Here is a 24,455-nt window from a genome sequence, read left to right as displayed (position 1 = left end):
TTTCAGACCCTTTTTTCTCTTTTGTTCTGATTTTTTTGTTTGACCTACCCCTGCAATTTATTCAAGTGTCTTGCCTTATTGTATCAGGACATTAAAATAAATTACACTAATAAGTTGTTCTTAGTGGCTGTTCTAAAAAATAAATATAAAGTGGCTTTTGAGCAGTACTCTCTGTGTTAAAAGTGCTGCAGAATGGGCTAAACATATTATTATTAATATTATTATTATTATGATGAAATCTTAAAAGCCAAAAAAACAAACAAACAAAAAAAAATAATTAAAACTAAAAAAAATGAAAACACTCGTAATCTGAGTGTTTTTCTGAAGAGCAGCCTACGTGATTTATCAGGCAAACAGTGCTTTTTTCCTTTGACCTCATCTATAGCAGTAATCTGCACCTCCTGTTGTCATTTCTTTATGTTATTACCACCTCGTCTTCACCTGTGACTGCAGGGCTGCACCTCTCCCATCCTTTGGCGCTCCCTCACTCTCTGCTGGCTGACCCCTCTCTGTGGGGTCTAATGAATGGCTACATGAGCGGAAGCTAATGGCTGTGTCATAACGCCACAGTAGGCTCTGATTGATCTCTGTTCATTAAAAGCCAGTGTTGAGATAGTATCAGTGCTATCTGTCATTCAGCACTCAGACCAGGCTGAGCCCAGGCCCACACACTCACACTCAGCTACACACTCCTTTACAAACACTCAACCACAGTCTACACTGCTGGAGTATAATCTTATCACCCTCCACACGGAGCAGGAGAGGGGATTAGAAATTAACTTCTCAGAAACCTGGCTTACAGTCGTGTGTAAAAGTTACATTTTTCCCTTTTTTTATATAATTTAACAGGGACCACAGTGACTTTATATGTATTTTACGACACTTAGAAGAAAAAGTGAAACATAAGGAACATCCATCCATCATCTGTAACCGCTTATGCAATTTAGGGTTGCGGGGGTCCAGAGCCTACCTGGAATCATCGGGCGCAAGGCGGGAATACACCCTGGAGGGGACGCCAGTCCTTCACAGGGCAACACAGACACACACACATTCACTCACACACTCACTTTCGAGTCGCCAATCCACCTGCAACGTGTGTTTTTGGACTGTGAGAGGAAACCCACGCGGACACGGGGAGAACACACCAACTCCTCACAGACAGTCACCCGGAGCGGGAATCGAACCCACAACCTCCAGGCCCCTGGAGCTGTGTGACTGCGACACTACCTGCTGCGCGACCGTGCCGCCCCATAAGGAACATTTTAAATGTTTTCCTGATGAATTGAATAAATAGAAATATATGGAATTGAGTATTAAACGCAGGACTGTAATAAATTTCAAGGTGATGTATTATACCATTTTTCCATAATTTAACACAGTTCTCTGGTGTCTTAATGAACTGTCTTGTTCAGAATGCCACAGGGATCAAGATCCAAAGCAACACTGTCTAAACAGCCCTTCTCTGAATGGCTGGTTTGGTGCCTTTTTTGCTCTCACATGAAAGCAGGTCCTGCACTGAGCTACTCAAATGAGCGGGCAGAAAAACTCTGCTGATTCTACGTATTATGTAATAAGGAGAACAATATCAGAACAGTAAATTTTAGCCCATGTTCTCTAATTTAAGCAGCGCACAAAAAACTGGTTTGTTATATATTTCTTGAGTTGACAGACACTTCTGCATTGTATTTTATTGCATTTTAGGGGGTAGGAAAATTGATTACTTTTGATGAAACATTTAAAATCAAAAAACAGGTGTTTTGTCCGTTAAATATAAGATAAATAATTAATGACCACAAACTTCTACTAAGTTAAAAATAACTTCAGGTTGAATTACTCATCAACACAAGAATCTAATTCGTAAATTCTGTAGTCAACAGAGTTAGGAATTAAAACATGGGCCAAATACAGACATTTAGGTTTAATCCAGAATTAAGCAAATATAGTAATGCCTCTTCGGTAGGATTCTGTGTAAATAAGCTACAGATTGTCATTTATTTGAGTTCTCTGTACTGTGCGGCACTGGATATATACCATCTTCACCTTTGAGGTGAAACAGTGAGTGACATACTTTTCAGTATTTCATTGTTTGAACTAAAACCAGGTCAAAATCACAACACTAAGTTTATATATATATATATATATATATATATATATATATAGGGTATAGGGTAGGCTCACCCACCAGGGAAGCTGTTACACACAATGAATGAATAAATGTTACACCATTTCCTTAGCATTTCTGTTGCTCACAATGCCCAAAATACAAGGCAAGGTATCATGATGGCAAGATATGGGCATGACTTTTAAGTAGACGTGGAAAATAGGCAAAAATATATTGTTAAAATAAATTTGAGACTTTTTCACACACACAATATTTACTTTCTCTGAGCTTTCATACATTAAACCTATAGAATCAGTGAAAAGACAATGGTGCAATTCTTATTAATAAGATTCTTATTCTGTTAAGTTCCTCTCTTCATAAAACATGCAGTCAGTCAGCCTATGGTAATTTATGATGAGTATATTATGACATAATGCGATGTAATTCACTTTCATGTTGAATAATTTCACCATAATATTAAACATTTTGCCCCAACCCCAAGTACACTTTTGTGAAAAGCTGCTCTTTACATTTCATTATTTTCTTATAAATGAATGAGCTGAAATATTCTGAAAGTAAGGATGCTACACATTTGGATACATTACCATTCATCAATGTCACAAATGTTTTCACTATTTTGGAAATACCAGGCCTTGTCACAGCAAAGACAGTTGTGTGTCAGGACTCTGCTTTATGGATGACAATCTGTTTTGTTATAGAGCAGTCAGAAATCCCTCTTTTGGGACAAGAGTTCATGGCTATATATATGTGTGTGTGTGTGTGTGTGTGTGTGTGTGTGTGTGTGTGTGTGTGTGTGATCTCAGTGTAATCAGTTAAGTCAGCTGACAGAGCCGTGCACATTATTGTGTTATCTATATCAGACGCAGGGCTGTGTCCATGTCTCTTTGCATGATGATGGGCCTCAGAAGTGGCGAGCAGCGTTAATGGCTTTTTAAATGTCACGGAATGTCACGGAATGATAAAACGGGAATCGGTTATCCCAGGTCGGACTGATGATCATCTCTCCGTCAGTGTGGGGCACTTACTTGCTCACTCCTGTTCTCCTCTTCTCTCTTACCTCTCCTCCCGAATAGAACTAGAGAGAGCAGGTGCAGCCCAGCTCTACTGCTGACATCAGCACACACACACATACACACACATACACACACACACACACACACACACACACACAAACACACACACACACATACACATACATAAAGCAGAATGTGTGGGTGTTTGATTTTGCAAGTGTGTATAAATAAAGAAGACTAAATGTATCATCTATCTATCTATCTAGACTTTCTTCTTTCTCTCGCCCTCTGGTTCTCTCAGCTCTGATGTGCTTCATCATTAAGGTGGCTGTGTGTGTTGATCAGACTGGGCTTGAACCCACTGTTCATACAGCCTGCAGTAATCCCCCGTCCCCCTGCTCTCCTCTCTCTCTCTGGAGTGAAGGACACTGGATCAGTGGCTGATCTGTGAACAGTTTGTGTCTATTGTGTCTAGTTGAGTCTGATGTTGTAAAGAGGAAACAAAGCCGAGGGGTTTATCTAAGCACAGAGTGGCTGAGAGAGGGAAAAGTGAAATACACGCACCTACACTGTCAGAGGAAACAGGACGGTACAGGTACATTATTGTTCACTAAAGGTACAAACAGTGTTAATGTACCTTTGAAGGTACAACACTGCTTTTAAAATCCAGTTGTGTTCCATAAAGGTTACATTGCATTCTCTATTCTAGCTTTCATAACAGAACTGTGTACAATAAAACATCAAAATATAAGTCCTGGAGATGAAATGGGGCGTATGAAATCAAGCGAACCTGAGCATTTACAATGATTATAGCGTATGGTACAATTATGATCCCTAAATAAGTACTGAATATGAACCTTTGAATATACCACAATAGTGAAGGCACAAGATGCCAACATTGACTTTTTCTTTCTGCTGTAAAGTAACTATTTTGGAGATACATGTTTTTCTTTGGACAGCGATGATATTAAGGAGTAGATTTGATATTGTAATGTAGCACTAAATGTAGTAAAAATAAAAAAGGCTGCAACAAACATCAGTGGTTTCAGGGTCGTGGGTTGGATCTTCTCCTTGAGTGACTGCCTTTGAAGAGTATTCTCCCTGTGTCTGCATGGGTTTCTACCCGGTGCTCTGGTTTCCTCCCACAGACCCACATGTTGGTTGGTGGATAGGCTCTGCAACATTGTCTGTGAGTGCATGTTGTCCTCTAATAGACTGACACCTTGTTCAGTGTGTGTTCCTGCCTTGTGTCCAGTGATTATGGATAGGATGATCAGGATGAAATGGTTACAGAAGAGGGATGAATGAATAATCTAAATTATATATTTGAATCCTTTTAGAATGCTGTCAGCCTCTTTTTCCCTTGTTTCACCTTGTTTCATTAAAACCTTTTAAGCTTTTCAAAGCACATTTGGGCCAAATGTGTTTCAATATGAGCTTTTTATCTGCAGTTTTCTTACCTAATGGGACAATATGCCTGAAAATGGTGTGTGTGTGTTTGTGTGTGTGTTTCAGGCTTTGTGGCAGCACAGTTTTCAGCCCAGTTCCCCACAGTTCTCCTGTTAGCCCAGTGCTGTAAACACAACACTGAGATTGCAGCACTACATCAGATGCATTAGTTCTCATTTATAAAGCCTCCTATGCAGATGAGCCTCTCTCTTACCCCTTTCTCCACCTCTCAAACCCAAACAGACCACATTCTAATGGACCCTACAGACACACACACACACACACACACACACACACACACACCCTGCATTCTAATGGGTCTCACTACAATTAAAAGCACCAAGGGGCAGGTGGGGTCACGGGCACACTTCTGCCCATGACTCGCATTATGCAGGGTCTTCAAGCACAAGCTAATTACTGAAGATGATTTAATTAATGGCACAGTGATACCCAGCACTTGTAATTAAGCCTCCAGATATGCATGTATTTCTCAGTGGTAAACTAGGTCTGCCATTAACACCCCCTTCATCAACACCTTGCCTTTAAGAGCCCTGATAAACACTTCAGGGTAAAATATAAACACATACAGCAAACTATCATCTGTTTTGTATTCATTTGTATTAATTTTAAAACAGTACAACCTTTGCTAAACCTTTTGATGTCATTAGATCAAGTTCTTGTTTTATAAAAATACAAAATAATTTCGATCAACATACATAGAAAATACAGGGTTTTTTTTTCCTTAAGAGAATGAGGCCCGTAGATTGTTCCAAAATTACACAACAATGTTGGTTTATGTTTCCTTTCCTGTAACATTACAGTTTTAGAAATAGGAAATTGTGTTAAAACAAAACTGATCTGATCTGTACATTTATCATAGATTTAAAGGACTCTGTTGTCCACATGTCACATGCTATTTAATATCAAATTCACAGTAAACATCCACACAGGGACCCCTACAGTAATAATCTGAGACCCCTTCACTCCATGCTACCCTTGTTTGTTTTCATGCTTTCATTAATGATTCCATTCATGTAGTTAATCAGCAGTAAAATGAGACAAGACAGGATCATGTTCCTCATTCAGAGTATAATCGCTTCTGAAAGTCGACTAACTGGACGTCAGTGATGGAGAACAGTGCTCTGCATGTTCCTGTAAGGGCAGTAGGAAAAGGGGCAGGAATGTAAGGAAAACACATGCTAGCCTCTGCCCATGACTGCAACAGCACTTTCAAAATTTATTCCAAAAAGCACAAAACATTTTTAAACTGTAAATCTTTTCCATGTGGTGGTGTTCTACTAATGGGCTCTGTTCTAGTGTGTATGACAGTCACACTCAGAGAGAGAGAGAGAGAGAGCGACACAGACACACAGCCATGCCCACAGATCTCCAGGGACTGTAAACAAACTGAGCAAAGTGAGGGGTTATTGGTGATAAAGTGTAGAAGCAGTATATGCTAAACTGCTGCACTGGCTTACACACTCTGAGGAATTAGACTTCAAGACGGAAATGAGAAGGACTCACGGGAGAAAAACTCCAGTTAGGCAAATACACACAGCACAGTGGCACACAGACGACAGTCGCCCCACACACACACACACACACACACACACACACACACGTATTGTCGCTTTCACATTTCTTCCAGTATGCCAGCTGTTCTTTACATTGTATATTTATATTACATGAGATGTACATGAAAAAAAAATACTCTAAATGACTTAATGTATTGTGTGATTATGAGCTTTACTGCTGGGCAAAAGAAAAAGTTACGTATGTTTATAGAATAATTTCTCAGTTTATTCCATGTTTATAGCTTAAAGAGTTCCTTTAACCAACACTTACTTCTGTTTGGACAGGTCTACAAGCTCAAATATCTCTGATTTTGATTAATAGGACTTAAGGATTACTATATAATCTCTGCTTTATATCGGTTTACTCTTACTCGATTATATGACAAAGGATGAAGCTTGAGTTTCATACGTTTTGTTACCAATATTTTCTACTGCCACGCACTGCTGTAACAAACAGTCACTGCAAATAAATAATCAAATGTGCGTGGAATCCGTGTTGTGAGCCGGATCCAAATTTAGAGAGTGTTTTTATATTTGACTCAATTTTACTTCAGATAAAAAATGTTATGAAGCTGTCTTAGTAAGACATGCTTTACGCACACATAGACAGTGGGTTTTAAGTTGTATGTGCATTTAGTTGGCTGGTCAGTGTCAGGACTGGGACTTCTGATTTGCTATCCGCACATCCGTGTATGTGCAAGTCTCTGCATTGTTTTGTAGTGGTCCAGAATTGTAACATTTTGCTGAGACTGTCTCCTTCAATAATTTGTGCCAGAACAGCCTGGTCATTTTGCATGTGAGTTAGATTTCCTTTAACTATGAGAGTTTGCAGTTTTGGGCCATGTTAATTGGTGCCAGAATCTCCCTAGAGAACATGACAATGTTAGACTAGCCATGAAGCAAACTAAGCCTGTCAGTTACACCCTAACATCTGTGTCTCATCCAAACTCTCCAGCACTTATTTAACGTTCATGCATACCCACCAACACCGGCATAAAATAAAGGATCTTATTTAAGGTTTTAAAGTGTTTAAATGTTTGTTTATTGTTTGTTAGTTTATTTCCATCTCAAGTCAGGCTTTGCAACATCTTAAACAGGCTTGAAGGCTGGGTTCAATAGACCAAATCAATTCAACAAGACATTCAGAACAAAAAAATACAAAGTTCGCATCAATTAAAGAATTTCACCTTTAAAGTTCACGGACGTTATCAGCTTTGTCCGTCTGATAGAGCTTGTAATTTGTCATTGCACACATCTCCACATCCACATACTGAGCTGTGCAGATATGGTGCAGTTTAGAGTAGGTCTCTAAGTGACAGAGTACAGCATGTTGAGTACGATGTGTTTGTATGTGTGTATGTGCTGATAAGTGTGAGCTCACGCTTGTCATTTACAGAAGAATAGAGCTCTTCTGCTCTTTTGCACTGCCCTTTAAAATAGACTGCTGTGGGTTGAATCCTATCTTAAAACAGTGTGAAAAGATGAGGAATCTTACTCATCAGCAGAACATTCTGTCATCATTAGTTTGCATGTCTCTGTAGTTTTTTGGTAACTTAAAAAAGTTTGGAAACTTGGTAAGAGCTTTGAAAATAATAATAAATAATGTTTTCTACTCAGGATGTGATAAACAGCAAGGCCAGGACTGTGTTCACACATACCTATTCATACATATAGCTAATCCTGTATTACCTTAAAACAAAATACGCTGTTGTGTTGTGTGTATGTTTTCTTTATGTGGAAATGATGTGCCATTTTGAATAAAGTAAATTCAGTGCATGATTTTTTCAGTGAACTAAACTGTCTATAGAAATGGTATGTAGTCCAGAGGAGACTGACCTCTCTGCTTCACTCACTCAGCTCTAATCAATCTACTGAAATCAAACCCATCAGGTCACCTTTATTATTCAGAGAGAGAGAGAGGGAGAGAGATGAAACTGAAACTACTGGTATGAAATGCTTGCATGCAGCTATATTTAGTTCAGCCATACGTTAACACATCTTCAAAAAATGCAGACTTTTCACACCATGAAATTTTGCTGAAGTGCCATTAGACAGAAGTCGATATCAATGTTAGACTGCATGCCAAGTCATTAAAAAAGAGCCCTCCCCTGTCACACACGCTTTACATTTCACAAGTCAAGGACGAAAGTGAACACAGCATGTTTCTATATAATACTTTTTGAAACTGTTAATGTAAAACTTAGCCATACACTCCATCTCACTTAGTCTGCGTTTCATAATTCTTTGCATTAAATGTATATCAGAGACACAGAGCCAGCCTTTTGGAATATGTACAGACTCTGTTACGAACTTAGACTGAGGGGTTTGTTCAAGATGAAATCAATTCTTATGTAGGGGGCAGAAAAAACAATCCAAGATAGTCAAATGCCCTCATTTTAAAGCCAAGTATGAAGTGGTCCAGAAAGTTTCCTGTGAGAGAGAGAGAGAGAGAGAGAGAGAGAGAGAGAGAGAGAGAGAGAGAGATGCAGAGAGTGCAGGACTGGGGAAATGTTTTGGAGGCATATGCAAGACGAATGCTGTTGCATGTTTTTTATGTTCAAGACAGTAAGATCAGTGTATAAAAATTACACTCATATACATATGTCTAGCGCACCAAAGGGAGTTCACACAACTCAGCAGTTTAAGGCCATGGTATCCCGCCAATGTTCGTTTCAGATGGCGCATAAGCAATTTCATTCCACAAATCAAGAGAGGAAGACAAAAAAAAACAAAAAAAACCCCAGACATTTGAGTAATGATGATGACTAATCTATAACATCATAACTCTGGTATTGTCGTGCTGTCACTTTTTCATAAGAGAGATTAAAATATAGTTGTGTTGATGGGAAGTAATATATTAAAAAGTGCCATTAGGCTTATTTACAAGACAATCCTGGTCTGCTGCCAGTAATACCATTAACTGTACTGTTGAAACTCATTATGTTATAAAATACACAATAGTAATTGTAAGACTACAAAAGCAGTTTTTTTTTTGTGTGGGTCTGAATTAGATTCTTGATGTTTGTGAGGGTGCTGCTGCTGAGCATAAAGCTAGTTTCTCATTGGGCAGAGGAATGCTTACGTCTCTAAATGAACATATATGACCATATTAGACCTCATACTATACACAGAAACACCGCGTCTCAAAGGAAAACCTCATATCTATGAAATATTAGTCTTTAGACTCAAGATCTATATAATGTATTCCTTACTAGTAGAATCTCTCCTTTCAGATCAACTCTGAAATGTCTGCTAGTAATAGATTCTAGTATAGAGCTCCACAGCCTATTCTGATTAGTCATATTGTCTTAACAGTAATTTTGACTAGTCATGTCACACTTGATTTCCATTGAATTTCTTTCATATCTGGAATTGCATTTCTACTAGTACAACTTCCAGTTACAGATATGTACACTTATTTGTTTTAAACTAGAAAATATATTACAGATATCTTAAAATTAGCATTTTTTCTTGTTAGAATTTCATTATGGATATGTGCACCTGGAGTTTTGCGATCTGCAACTGTGAACTGTATTATAATAAATGTAATCACAGATTAAATTCCATGTAAATCAATGATGAAATATGATTAGTCATATTCATTAACAATATCATCCTGGCCATATGACCAATCAGAATGGCTTTATACATCTGTAGACCACTAATAAATATGTCATAGAATGAGAGATTCTACTAGTTTTACCAGTTTAATTTGAGTTAAGACTCATCACAGATGTCATTTTAGGCTAGAACCACTTGCCATACTGAAATGGCAACTCCAAAGGAGAAACAACATATGTTACAATGTAATTAGACTAAAGTATTAATTGTAATTAAACTAAATTAACAGCTGGATATAGAGCTCTGTACTAATAAAATATACCAGTCCTGCTTAAAATCAAACACATATTTCCAAAAGTTACTGTGATCAGTTTTCCTCTGCAGTGCTCTTCTTGTTCTTCTCTGCTATAGGCACAGATGACGTGTCACGTTCTGCCAACAACCAATGTTATCTCCCCAATGATGCAGCACTCGTAAATATGAGACGTGTACGGGCTGACAGTGAGAGACTGTGTCTGTGCCTTTTTCAATTATATAGTCTATGTAGTGTCTTAGTTCATTTGGTGTTTTCTAGTTATTATTATTAGTTTTCAGTCATTCTTGGTTGAGTGCAGTGCGTCAAACGTGCTCACCATGGATCTAAAAGCACTGGCCAACAAGTGATTACACACAGTAGGCCTGCATCCCAGAACTAAGAGCATTTTTTCAATGTTAAACTAAGGTGGAGGTAGCTGTAACCAGTGGGGTGCAGTTACTCTTTAATTATTCAGTTAAAAACCTGAAAAATGTACTTTATACAGGTTTGTTGGTCTGGAAATGTGAGCTGTCATCTTCTCTGCTCTGCTCTATGTGGAGTTTGGTCACCCCTGAGTGTTCCTCTGACCCCTCTCTGCCAAAATGTCAGTCCAGTGTAAACAGCAATGCACACAAAATGAGTCCGCAGATTAACATCACTTTGCACCCTCTGTGTTTAATGTGATAATTAAAAACGGATGCCAAATATTGAAACAGAGATTAAGCATGGTCATATTTGTCTAGGGATTATGTGGAATTAGATTATCTCATGTTGAAAATCTATAGATCTAAACCACTGAGCTCCCAGGCTGCTTCATCACACACTGCAAAATTTGACACATTACTTACACTTGATTCAAATGCGTATGTCATTTCCATAGGAGTAACATCCACACTGTTAGTAATCATGTAAACAGTTATGTTGAGATAATATTTTTATTTATGTAAATGGATGCACATTAAATGCATCACAGGTTTCACAGTGTATTTTTATTCTGGTGGATTTTTTTTACAGCATTGAACTAAATGGGCTTTTGTATCATGTAAGTTTTAACGTTTTACAGAGCTGCACCGCTTCTAAACTCCCTCCTAATGAACTCCGATATGTTCAATATTTGCTTTCGCCCACATCTGCATGATAAAATCAACGAGCAAATAGTCACGACAGAACAGTTTGTGCGCTGCACAAGTCGAGTGCTGTGGCTGGAGCATGTGGTCTACCCCTCACACACAGGCCCATATTACCTCATTCACAGGACCCTGCACCATACCCTTATCAAGACCACAGAACATACATGATACCATAAAAAAACGAATGTACACTAATATTCGCTAATATTTCACTAATGTACATCTAAATAAAATGAGGTAAATGAACCATCAGATCAGAGCAGATCAGCCAGCTGTAAAACAAAGAAACTGAGCCATTAACACATATCTGTAATTGTAATGTTGGGACAAGTTTGCTTGTGAATTTTACATTTTGTATACAATTAGAAAATTTCCAGTGCTCTTCATTCGTACATGATTAGTCTGCTTGCTGTTTCCAACATATCATCTGATACATCATTCAGTACTCTAGACTTCAGACTTTACATCTACAAGCTTTATTTAGGCCATTACCATTGACTTCAGCACTGATTCAATACTTTTAATTTCTTCTACCACTCTGATTGGGTTTGTAGTGTTGTGTTAGCAGTAATCAGTGTGTTATACAGTTGACTAATGTCACGCAAGTTATAAATGTGACTGTGTATCACTAACCTTGCAGCATAACAAAATAATTTTAATCTACATAATCCTGTTATCCTATTTGTAATCGTGCGTGTGAGGCCCCCTGGTGGCCAGGTATCTCGGGCTATAGCCCATACTGAAACTCTCAAGGTTAATGTGGCTCTGCTCGCACTCTCCAGGTTCCACACACACACACACACACACACACACACACACACACACTCAGTTCCTCCGAGTCTGTGGGCCAGTGCTGGCTGCTGTCAGGAGAAGTGCAGGGTTTGTGTTCGTTAGGAGAAAATCTCAGCCTCTTTTGGCTGCCTATCTGGCAGGTGAACCAGAAGCTGATCAGATGCTTCAGTAACGCACACACGTGTCCCCTTGGGTACGGCGCCCAGACGCAAGGCTCTCTCCATGCAGCCCGGGCCCTTAAATGACACATTCAGTCATGCTAGAGGAGAGTGAGTGAGAGAGAAAGAGAGAGAGAGAGAGAGAAAGAGAGAGAGAGAGAGAGAGAGGCCCTTAGCGAGTTGAGATGCAGCTGGAAGGCGCCATTAGGAGGAACTGGGAGGCATTTGAATAAATCGAGTCATTAGGTAGCCGTTTGTGAGAGAGCCGTCACCACCTGACAATCCTGTGTGTGTGTGTGTGTGTGTGTGTGTGTTCTTTCTCTCTCTCTCTCTCTCTCTCTCTCTCACACACACACACACACACACACACACACACACACACACAGGTACACACACTTACTCACCCTCTCCCTTTCTCGGCCTCCTGCAGTTCTGCAGGGCTTCACAAAGCTGCTTCCTCAAACACAGGCCTTCTGGAGAGACAGACTCACACTGTCACTCCTACCACTTCCACCACCTTTCATTTTTCTTTTTTTTCTTTTCTTTTATACATATTTCACTACATATGGCTGGGGAAGCCTTAAACATATGGAATTTCAGTATTGCGGTGTGCATTCCTCAGCCGTTATTGACAGTGTTATGATACGTCGGTGTGAAGCTCAGGATAAAGACTACGTCTCCTTGCTTTCCTTATGTTCTTCTTTGGAACGCATTGAGAAACAGATTAACACACATACGGCAGATAAACACGGTTCAGAACATATGCATTAACTCATAAAAATGCTGATATTCACAATTTGTGCGTAAAATTATTATGCATAATAATTAAAGTGATGTCCAGTGATCACACGGCCCATAAATGAAATATGTTACTAATGAATTATGTATCAAAGGCATGATCAAGCGAAAGAGAGGCGGAAATGGCCAGTCCAGAACGATGTGAACCACAGGTGGATATGCATGATTCATTGCGCGATGAAAGGCTAAACAAACCAGCATGCTACTACATACACACATTAACACTGAGCGCAAGTCAGGAAATCTGTATGATGCTGTTTGGTTTAATATACACTGCAGGCGCCGTGTACAGTCCGGACATTCCCTACTAAACACACCAACAGAGGCCTGCAGGAGTGTGTGTGTGTGTGTGTGTGTGTGTGTTGGCAGGCCTGGAGTATGTGAAGCAGGTCTCAGCTGCATGGAGCGGTTCAGAGATAAAACGCATCTTGCTGCAGGTGTTTTTTGTTTTCTAATACGAGCTCTAAATAGTGGTTGTCAGTTGAGCTAATTCTTTAGTTTGTCTCTTGTTAGTGTTGTTTGGCTTGTTTTCTTTAGTTAAGGGATCGCGCTGAGGGAGTTTAACACTTCAAAGCACACTGCAGCGAGCCGAGTGTGTGTGTGTGCCTGAGGTCTGAACCACGCACAAAAACACTGTTTAAGGGTGATACACATTCACACACATCATTAAGTAACATCATAAGCAGCAGAGAGAGAGAGAGCGAGCGAGAGAGAGAGAGAGAGAGAGAGAGTCTGGGAGGAGCAGAGAAGGAAGAAGAGGGGGAAAGAGAAAGTGTGGGACAGAGAAGGAGAGAGAGCCAGAGAAAATGAGAGGGGGAAAGAAAAAGATGAGAGAGGAAACCGGTACACCAGTTTACATTGAGTATCAATTACATATTTTACAAAGTCTTTTTTAAAAGACTTTTTCTACAAGTCAAAAAAAAAGAATGGTTTTCCAGTAAGTGTAAATCCACATCTCACAAACAACATTTACAATGGACACACACACACACACACACACACACACACTCATTTAATCTCTGGTGCTTTTTACATTTTTTATTTGTCCTTTAATCATGAAATTTTCACATGTAAAGTGTAGCTAGTGTCATGTAAAAAAGGTCAGTTATTACTTATGACATATTACAAACATTGTTATCTCCAGTTGTGGTAGTTCATTTGCTTTAATTGGTGGGTGGACACCTGCCTCTGACTTTTGCACTTCATACTTTGGCCATTAAGTGCCCAATCTTCGCATACGTTTGTTTAATATTTTGTAAAAATATGTGACATTGAGTGAGTGAGACATTATTAAAGAAACACGGACAGTCTTTTTCCCAAACACAGCCCACAGGCCAAATAACCTGAGAATGGTGGATATAACTGACCATACCGCAGTCTCTCTCACATACACACACATGTATACACACTCTCAATCTCCACTGTAACACACTTTAGAGTCAGAGAGAGAGAGAGAGAGAGAGAGAGAGAGAGAGAGAGAGAGAGAGAGAGAGAGAGAGAAGAGCAGAAGAGAGAGATCTATTCTCTGTGGCAGCCTTAACAAGCCGGATTAAATTGCTAGTCCTTTATGTGGCTGTGACAAATCTATTTATGTAATACTTTTGATAGCTATCGATTGGTGCAGTGGTACAACTTTAAAAGGTGGAGAAAAATGAGCTTTCCAAGCTAACATGGCGGCTGGAGGTGGCTGTTAACCTGCACTCTAATGAGGAGCCAGTGACAGTGTCACACACATACACACACACACTTGGACCAAGAGTGAGTTTATTGTAGCCCCACTGCATTGTGGAAGAACTCTCCTCTTTAGATTAGGTAGGAGTTCATATTTGCCCCCAATGCCAAGGGGATCCCATAAGCTGAAGTATGTTTTAGGGGGTTCGTTTTTTATGAGTGGTTTTGGGGTGTGAACCTCAGTCTCTGGAACTGGCAGAAGTGTGTGTGTGGGTGAGAGAGGGGGTCTGGGTTGTTCCCTCATGCTCAGGTGTGTGTGTGTGTGTGACCTTGGAGTGGCAGCGGTGGTTAAACAGTGTGTCAGCGAGTGTGTTGGAGCGTGTCTGTGCCGATTATGAATGTTTCATTACTGCCACCTCAGCCTTTAGCTCTGAGCCGCACTCTAAAGCACACTGACAAATCCTCTTTCTTCTCCCTCCTTTTTACCTCCTCCACCTCTCCCTGCATTCTTCCCTCCCTCCCTCGCTCCCTCCTGTCGTCGTCCATCCACTCTTTTGCTTTCTTCCTCCCTTACCCCCACTTCTTCAAGCTCCTTTCCTCTCCTTCCTTTCTGTTTCTTTCCTCTTATTCATTTTTGCCCCCTCACTCCCTCCTTCTCTCGCTCCACCATTTGGACGCCATCTCGCCTCTTTTTGAGCACTTTTCCTCCCCATCATTTTTTCCTCTTCTTTCTCATTTATTTTTTACCCGTCACTCCCTTTCTCTCTCACTCCCAGTCTTTCTTGGTTTGTCTTTTTTTTTTACCCTGGTATTTCAAGCACTTTTCTTCCCTCTTTCTTCCTCCTTCCTTCCCTCCCTCTCTCCTCTGCTCTCGTTATGATGAATCTTCAGACAGAAGGGAGTAATTGTACTTCAGTTCGAGTGCTCGTTTTTCCTGCTGCTTGAAAGCTGTGGCAGGTATGAGTCCTCTCTCCTCTTTTTCTCCCTCGCACCTCGTCCTCCGCACAAAGGAAGAGTGGAATAACTCAAGGTTCACAAGGTCAATGTGTCTAAGCAGAGCCTGGCCTTTTATGTGGAATATTACACCTACAATGACAAGTGAGGATAGAGATGAATTCCTGAAGTAATGTCCCTGCACACATGGTTTAACTCTAGTGCACTCACTGTGACCAAAGAAGAATCACATTAATATGTTCACTGGACGTTTGCACTCTCCTGACACTCCAGTACTAGTTCTGCCCTGAATACTGTATATGTACATCACTATCTTACTGTAGTTATTGCATTTTTTACAGTAGCCCCCTCCAGGGTGTGTTCCAGTGATTCTGGGTAGGCTCTGGCCCCACCGCGACCCTGAATTAGCTAAGCGGTTTCCGACAATGAATGAATGAATATTTACAGTACTGACCTGTATATTTCTGTATGTGCGCTGCCATAACGTACCCTTCACAGCAGTAATTAAGTAAGTGCTATTTATATTATTATATTTAAAACCTTCAGCAACAGATGCTAGATCAACTTCACACTAACAGACCTTTCCTCCCTACAACATCAAAACCCAACCTCTGTGCCACAGAGATGTTTTTTTCTCTTCTTAGTGAGTGGAATTTAATTTTTTTCCCCCCATTAACAAATTGTCAATATGTACAATGAGCCTAAAAACCTATCAGCAAAGTCATAAACCCCACTAGAGTGAGCTACTGGATTTCATAGAACTAACATTGACTTTATAACAGCACCTAATAAATATTGACCTACATTTTAATCACATGCTAATCTCCAGAGCTGGAGAGATGGTAGTTTATGGTTGGCAGTTGGATGATAAATTTTCCCACCCGCACGTATCTATCGAGTGTATCCTCCGAGAGCGATAGGACTGATTGGAATCGTTAAAAATATCTACACACTTTGGCATTTCGCAGGTCACTAAGCCAATGAAACTTTTAGGATAAGCCATAATTATTTTCCGTCCGCCAATATTAATTTCAGAGGTATAATACAACAAATATACTCATGGTGAAGATTATTGATCATCCATATTGCACGCTTCTAGGATCAGTACTAAACACAATAATAAAGCACAGTAAATTCTCAGTACACATTTTCTTAGTAGCTTTATGAACTCTTTTACAAATCAGTGTTCTCTCTGAGTGTTCCCACAGCTCTAAAACAATACTATAAAACCAAAAATACCACAATATTATATGTTCTTTTTTTGGCTACACTCATTCTCAGCCGCTAGCAATAAGTGTCTATAGCCAGCTGTCTCAAAGCTTTCAATTGTGCTATTATAGCCATGCTCTGGAGCAACACAGCCATTTCTGCAAACCCACAGCTTCACCACAAGCAAGCATTGTTCAAAGCCATGGGGTATTGTAGAGCGGAATGAGGTCGACCAGTCTTTTGAAAACTAATTATGATATTTAAAAAAAAAAAAAAAAAAAAAAAAAAAAAAAAAAAAAAGGAGAAAAAAACCCCTAAACACCAGCAGCAATACTGGGCCAATAAAGTGGAATTAAAAGCTCATTTTGGTGCTGTAATTGCTCCATGAAGTGCAGATATTAAGCACCTGGTCTACAGTATGTCTGAGCAGCTTGTACGTTCCAGTCACAGATGTGGAGCAGAAGCAGCAGTAGATGCCCTGCGTTTGATTAAACTGGAGACGATCCACACAGGTCAGAGAGCAGCTCGCCATTTACTGCCTGTCATTAATGAGCACTGATGATAGCTTCGGTCGGGGACATTATGTCATAACTCCAACCCCCAACCACCCCTTTCTTGTCACTACCTCTGCATACCTACAATTTAAAAAATTTTTTATTATTCTTATTTTTTATGGAGGAAAATTAGCATTAATATTTTATGAATGTTACATTTTATGAATAACATTTTAAACTTTAACAGAAATTTAAAGTTTCAACAATTTTTATAGAGCACATTTTACAGCTGTTGTGGTCACAAAGCCACTTTACGGCTCAAGAAAATGACAGGAAAAACTCATCTCACATTGAGAGGAACCAAGACTGAAAAGGGGAGTCCCACCTTCCTCTGATCAACACTGGAGCAAAACAAAGAGCAGTGTATAAACAGAGACCAGTTTGAATCAAGAAATGTATCGAGTAAAACGGCGTGTATGGTGGTCTATAACGGCATGTTCTGAATGTGTTAAGAGCTGTTAAAAAGGTATAGTGAGGGGCAGAGGAGCAGTGAACAGATCTAGCTAAATCCCAGTCTCATCAGATAGAGACACATGTTTGTTTAACTGAACCAGAGAGAGGGATAGAGACTGTCACTTTAAAACACTAGAGCTGCATCTCCAACATCTTCCTGTACACAATGTAGTGGTGTAGTAGTTTCCTTTTTTAAATCTTCTAAGTGCACTATTTAGGGAGCAGGTCATTGTTTGGGACAGAGCAGAGTTTACATGAGGTGCTAGGAATGGAACAAAGACAAAGCCGGCATGTTTTTACTACATGGTTCTGCTTTCGTATTTTTCCTTTGTTCAAACTTTTTATTCACGCTGACATCCACATCACGTCTGAGGAAATCTCTCACTATGAATTTGCTGCCGTCTGCAGTCTCTAGTGTGGAAGGGAGGAATTTCTGGACTTCTTTGATTCAACATAAACAATGCCCGTCCAACTACTGACCAATCACAGTTGTTGTCGTTTCCGTCGATGTGATGTGTAGTTAGATTTCAGGGGGTTTGTGTTGACGCACTGCCGACGGCGTAGGTTCACAGAAAGAGCATATATTGGGCTTAAATGAGGCAATGGGTAAGTTGTCTCTATCTCTCTCTGTGTTCAGAGAGAAGCAGCACATTACATCATAGTAACATTGTAACCTTCATCTCATCCACCCTCTACAGCTCAGCAGCATCATATTCACACTTGAGTAGATCACACACTGGGTAAAGGACATCACTTCTCTATAATCATACTGTTAGTGTCCCAACAAGACCTTGATTGCCATTATGATGAATTTATATTAATTCACTCAGTCCATTCATTTTGAAATATTGTTCCCACACTGTGAAGTGCAGCTGTTTTCAAACCGTAAAAAGATGATGATGATAATGGAATCAGTGTTTTGGGCAGTTTTTAACAAACCCTGCTCCTGAAGTGGCCCTGTCCTGCACATTTTAATATCTCCCAGCTCTAACACAACTACTTCAGCTAAGGAAGGGCTGGATGAAGTGTATTAGAGCAGGGAAACACCAGAATGTCCAGGACAGGGGAACTCCAGTGCAGAAACAGAGACTACTATAAGACGATCCAATAAGAAATAGAATTATAATACGACAGTTGGCACTGTGTCCATGGATTGTAAGTGGACTAGAAGAGCCCTGTGTGTAGAAGAGTGTATTTACTGCATGCAGGTTCAAGGTTGGTCTTTGAAAAACAACCTCTCTCTTCTTGCACAGTGCTGAAAGAAAATGCATTGATTAACTATCAAATGATTCCGATACAGCGATCTATAAGGCTTTGTGGGGGAGACCTCGGAGGACTGCCAGCTTCTGCTGAAAAAAAGAGAAAAACATCCCCCTCATGAATCCTTCAGTGCCTTAAATACAAAAGAAATCTTTAGCTGCACTGCACGGCGTCTGGAGATGCAGGTCTTTCCTGCTGATCAGAGATCAGTGTGCTGCTGCTCTTACAGCGTGTAAAGAGAGGAGTTACATGATGAAGGCCTTTTACAGATCAGTTTAAAATGTAACAGCTTGGTTGAGGGGGTTTCCGTCCCCTCTGTGGACAGTTTGCCTCCATCCTCTTGCGTCTCTGGAGCAGCCTGACTCTGCTGACATTGACCATCCTCATGGTCATCAATGTCTGGCTCCCATTGCCAATCAATCAGGAACCTTAGCCATTACACCACTCGGACTTGGCCGAATATTGACCCCTTCACGCACAATGAGCCAAAGGGATGGTCAAAGAGACTAAAGAAATGTTACTGGTGCTTAGTGATCCTCCTCCTTTTTTTTTGTGATCCATCTCCTCTCACGCTCAGACGCACTGGCTGCCCACATTCTCAAGGAAAGCACGCTGTGGTCGGGGGTAGATTATTACTCATGGTGCGCAAGTTATTAATTAAAATAGCAGATTCCAGTTCTGGTTTCTGTATTTTTTTTTTTATAACAAACTGGTTATTTATTTATTTAATTAATTCATTTTTCATTCCTGAAGCTTGCTCTGTGAGCCAAAGGAAGAATTCTAGTATTTATATGAGCCAAATTTGCAAGAATACTACCATCAGTTTTTCTCCATTGGTGTAGATTTGAAAGGTTTGGTTGGTTCAGAAAATCTGCATCTGACACCTGCTTTAAAATCCCAAATTAAAAGAATTAGTAATTAAAAAGAGATAATAAAATAAATAAAAACCAATACCCAAATCTCAAAATTAAAACTGAATACCTTACCCAACTGTCGAACCCAACTCCCAGCCCTAAATATTATTATAATTGATTATAATACAGGCAGCACGGTGGCGCAGCAGGTAGTGTCGCTGTCACACAGCTCCAAGTCACACAGCTATTCGATTCCCGCTCCGGGTGACTGTCTGTGAGTTGGTGTGTTCTCCCCGTGTCCGCGTGGGTTTCCTCCGGATGCTCTGGTTTCCTCCCACAGTCCAAAAACACACGTTGGTAGGTGGATTGGTGACTCCAAAGTGTCCGTAGGTGTGAGTGTGTGTGTGTGTGTGTTGCCCTGTGAAGGACTGGCGCCCCCTGCAGGGTGTGTTCCCGTCTTGCGCCCAATGATTCCAGGTAGACTCTGGACCCACCGTGACCCTGAATTGGATAAGCGGTTACAGATAATGAATGAATGAATGAATGATTATAATACCCACACAAGTGCAGTTTAATGGCCACCTTCAAGTCAAGGTGTCACAACTCATCAGGTCATTTTAGTCTCTCTGCAAAAGAAAGGCCTGTTTCAGGGCTCATCTGTTCGCTGCACTGCTGGGGCTGGGGCTGAGGCTGGGGTTACTTATTATATCATAGACCGTGCCTGGAGAGGCCTGGTTAAAATGGGTGTTTATGCTAGGGGCAGCTGGATGACTGCTCGCTCTCCCCAGAAGCCTCTCAGACTGAGCGGCAGCGAGACAAACAGACACACGCAGACAGAGAGCAACATAACTGCATATAACCCTACAATATCTCAGTACCCTCCCATCAGCCCCTCAGACACAGAGCTCATCCTCCAACTCCTCGGCACCTGTGACAGACTGTCAACATTCATTTACTGCTTCTTGTTTTCTTTCTTTTTCTGTTTGTCCCCAGGACTCGTTTAACACACATTTGTAAACGGTTTGGTTCTCTTGTAGGTCAAGTGTTCTGTAGTCAGGGCATGGGGGTAGGTCCACGGGGGGCTGATAAAAAAAAAACTACATCTTACAAAGTGTGGAGATTTTTACAGCACAGAGAGAGAGAGAGAGAGAGAGAGAGAGAGAGAGTGTTAAATAGAAAGAAGTAGAAGTAGATAGAGTGAGCTACTGAATGGAAGGAGGAGGTGGGGGATGAGTGAGGGTGGTGGCACTGGGCCTGGGAGAGTTGAGGGTTTTGTAGATCCATGTTCAGGTCATTTGCAAACAATATAGTGTGACACCTGGCTGGCCCAGAAACGCCACAGCTATGTTCACACTGTACCTGCCCCTAGCCTGCTGCATGTCTGACCCACCCACCTATAATTTCATACACACACACACACTACAGCTACAACTTTACATACCTCACACCATTAGCTAAACCTCTCTCAGAATCCTGCCACAAACACAAGCAACATCATACCTCCTTCATTCTCTCAGGAGAACATCCCTTACACTGTGACATTTTTACTGCCTCCAGTCTGTGTCCTCTCTTCTCTCAGAGGTACGGTGACGCACAAGGAGCACAGAACACTCAGAATTAAGTCAGAATTAGAGTCTGCTCAGACACGTTTGTACAAACATGACCGAAATAATAATAAAAAAAAAAGGTCAAATGATCATTTGTCTCTGAAGACCGCTCGTCTCTCCACTTGGCAACAAAAATCAAAAACAGAAAACACACACCAGCTTTCTCAGAACACTCTGGCCATCTGGTGGGGGGCTGATGTCAGATCAGGGACGCTGTGTGTACAGTCTCGCTGGTTCCTTGTAGAATAGTGAGCGTGTGTGTGGGGAGGTGGGCCACTGACACTCAGGAGACATGCAGCTTGAGAGAGAGAATGAGGATTGGATCACAGTGTATAGGCCCCAAGTGTGCAATCATATTTTGATGAATGATGACTGTAACTGAAAATCCTGAGTAATGTATGTGTTTATCTGTCCGGTTACATAATCAAATGCAAATGGGCCTGCCCAATAAAGTGCAGTACAGTCTAGACTTGGTGTCTCTGATCTCTGTTGTGCTGCAGCTGTGTTGTATGTTGAGTTTTGCCCGAGTCTGGGCTCGGCTGTCTGTCTGCGCTATTGATTTCACTGACTGCCCAAGCACGAAAATGCAGGTCAGCTCTGCCGTATGATTGGTTTCTCGATGTGTCAATTACTCTGCTGGAGCGAGTAATGTGTGTGACAGGCGGTTTGTTTATGGAGTTGTTCCGGGTCATGGTCAAAGCGCTGCTAAACACACAGGCAGGGCGTGAGGGCCTGCAGGCTGTCAGAGCAGCTCAGATCTCCCAGCTCTGACTGACTGACCAGTGCATACACACACACTCAGATACACAGTGTTGGCCACTGCTCTGCTCTGTCCTCTTCTCTGTAAGATTTTTCATGTTTGTCAAGGTGGAGGCCTTTCTGTGAGTTTTACTCAGGGCGTGTTTAAATAACTGTTGCCAATGAGCAAAGCACTTAGGACATGTCCTTTAATATGAGGGTGTTTACTGCAAATAAATATAAACCACCAAAGCTTCCATGGCCAGGTCCGAACAGAATCTAACACAGCAATTAACTGGCGATGTGAGGTATTTTCCTTTATACTTCTTAAAAATTAAAGACCGCTTTCCAAAATGCTGTATGGGTTCTTATTAGAGAATAGAAGTGTGTTTAGTGATCATTTGTTGTGTAGAAAATCAAATCCAGCAATATCATCACAGTTTTTTCATTCAAACACTGCCAATATTAAACTTCAATCATTTGATTATTTCATTCTCTCTCCTCTGTCCAGGTCCTGTTACACTGGAATGCTAATGGCTTAGATTGACCCATGGCACCAAGACTGCCACAAAGCACAACCTCTCCAAAATCAAAGCCTTCAGATAGAAAAAGAAGAGGGAGAAATGGAGGAACATGGAGAGGGGGGAAGGGAGGATCAATCCTGGTGCCATTCTTCAGTCTTCACCATTCTGTCTCCTTGTGCTGATATTCCTCCTCCTGAAACCAAAAGATCTACAGACAGATCCCTCAGTGAAACAAAACTAGAAGTACACCTTCTACCACAGGGGAAACTAAACCAACACTTCTACAAAAAAGGACAATAAAAAAAAGAATAAAATAAAAAAAAAAGAGGAAAACTCCACCTGAAATTTCTAAAGACTGCAAGACTTTTTCCCTCAGCCAGCACTGGCCCTCCTGTTCTCCTCAGAGATGCTGCTTCATTGTAATTAGCATTAGCATAGCATTTTGTAAACATTCAACATTGTTTGGATCTGGAGTTTTTAGGAAGGTGGGCTTATGAATTCTACTAACATTCAGAAACAAAACGCATTACAACACTCGTATGTATATCATGTACAGCACATCTATACCTGTCCTCCAATACTTCTTTGTACCTTTAGGGCACACATTTACTCATTCACATCAGTCTGTACACACAGATGGACCATGAGAGGTGATGTAAAGCGCAGCAGTTTAGAGTAAAGTAAGGAGAATCCAACCTTAAGAGGACATTCTATTTTTTAGACCATGATACTTTACTTAGTTAGTATTAGTTTACAGCCCCTAGCCAGAAGCCTTGGTGTTAGTTGTTTAGGGAACAGTGTACAGTGTTCTTAGCGCTAGCGTATGTGGTCAAAATGTGAGGAATTCAGTGTGGCCTGGAACGTACTTAAAGGAACATTACAAAACACTCCCTACATTTTCAACCTCCAGCCTTCGCTGTGGTAGATGGTGAAGGTGTAGGACAAGCACGCAAAACACGGAGTGGGATCCGTCATGTGGCTGGTTTTGGCAGCTTTTTTATTGTACAGTCTACTGTATATTCCCCTTTTCTTCTGTTTTTTTAATGATCTCTATATATCAGTTCCCCCCAGTTCCTGGCGACAGAACTCTCAAGAATGGTGAAACTAGTGCAAGTGACCCTGAAGTGGGGGTGGGGGGGTAGAAAGGCTTTGGGGGTCACAGGGTCATTGGGGTCATTAGATCAGACTGGCTGAGGGTTGGTGGATCTCTCCTGGATCAGCCTCTCACTCAGCTCCCACAGGCTGAGGGCAGTGGAGGGCTCCTGGGCCTGTGAAGATGGAAGACAGCGGAAGCAGTTGTTGAAGTACATCCCTCCCAGTCCCTCCAGCTCTGGAGCCACTGCGCAGTACACCGTGGTGGCCGCCCCTTGTTGCTGTGAAAACACACAAGAACAAAGTTACTATGTCGGAGCAAAATGAGCAAGAGAGGCCTGAAACCTGCACAGCAGAGAAAGGACTGAAGACACGGGTATGGTCCAGGACGTCCACACCATCTACAGGACCGTCTAATCTGGCTAAAGGCTAGGAGCAAGACTTTGGAGCTCTCAGAAAGACTTAAAAAAAATTAAATAAAATAAGACGCTCAGCCACAGCCTCACACACGCTTGAGGATGGAGACTGTGTGTGTACATACAAAACTTTGTAACTCCAGTGCACACAGGACACAGCTTTAAGAACCTGCATGCTGTCATGTAGATGACCGACAAAATCCTAGTCTGAAATCTGAGCCAACGTCGACT

General features: G+C 41.0%; 2 protein-coding genes across 3 annotated transcripts in view; one reads left to right on the top strand and one right to left on the bottom strand.

The window, feature by feature from the left end:
* Positions 1–22,829, top strand: part of mafb (MAF bZIP transcription factor b) — a 78,714-nt gene extending 55,885 nt beyond the window's left edge. Inside the window, exon 3 of the mRNA XM_066668077.1 lies at positions 22,704–22,829. The gene's annotated coding sequence lies outside the window, so the exon portion shown is untranslated. The remainder of the gene's footprint in view (positions 1–22,703) is intronic.
* A 480-nt stretch (positions 22,830–23,309) lies between these two features.
* The window catches only part of wwox (WW domain containing oxidoreductase), a 185,598-nt gene continuing 184,452 nt past the window's right edge, over positions 23,310–24,455 (bottom strand). The window contains exon 9 of one of the 2 annotated variants that reach the window (XM_066668074.1): positions 23,310–24,089. In XM_066668074.1, coding sequence (XP_066524171.1) covers positions 23,898–24,089 — 192 coding nt within the window. In that variant the 3' untranslated portion in view covers positions 23,310–23,897. The remainder of the gene's footprint in view (positions 24,090–24,455) is intronic. The other variant, XR_010802206.1, reaches the window with a different exon arrangement.

This window comes from Hoplias malabaricus, chromosome 4 (assembly GCF_029633855.1).
Source record: "Hoplias malabaricus isolate fHopMal1 chromosome 4, fHopMal1.hap1, whole genome shotgun sequence".
Classification (NCBI taxonomy): Eukaryota; Metazoa; Chordata; class Actinopteri; order Characiformes; family Erythrinidae; genus Hoplias; species Hoplias malabaricus.
This window is presented reverse-complemented; position numbering and strand designations above follow the sequence as displayed.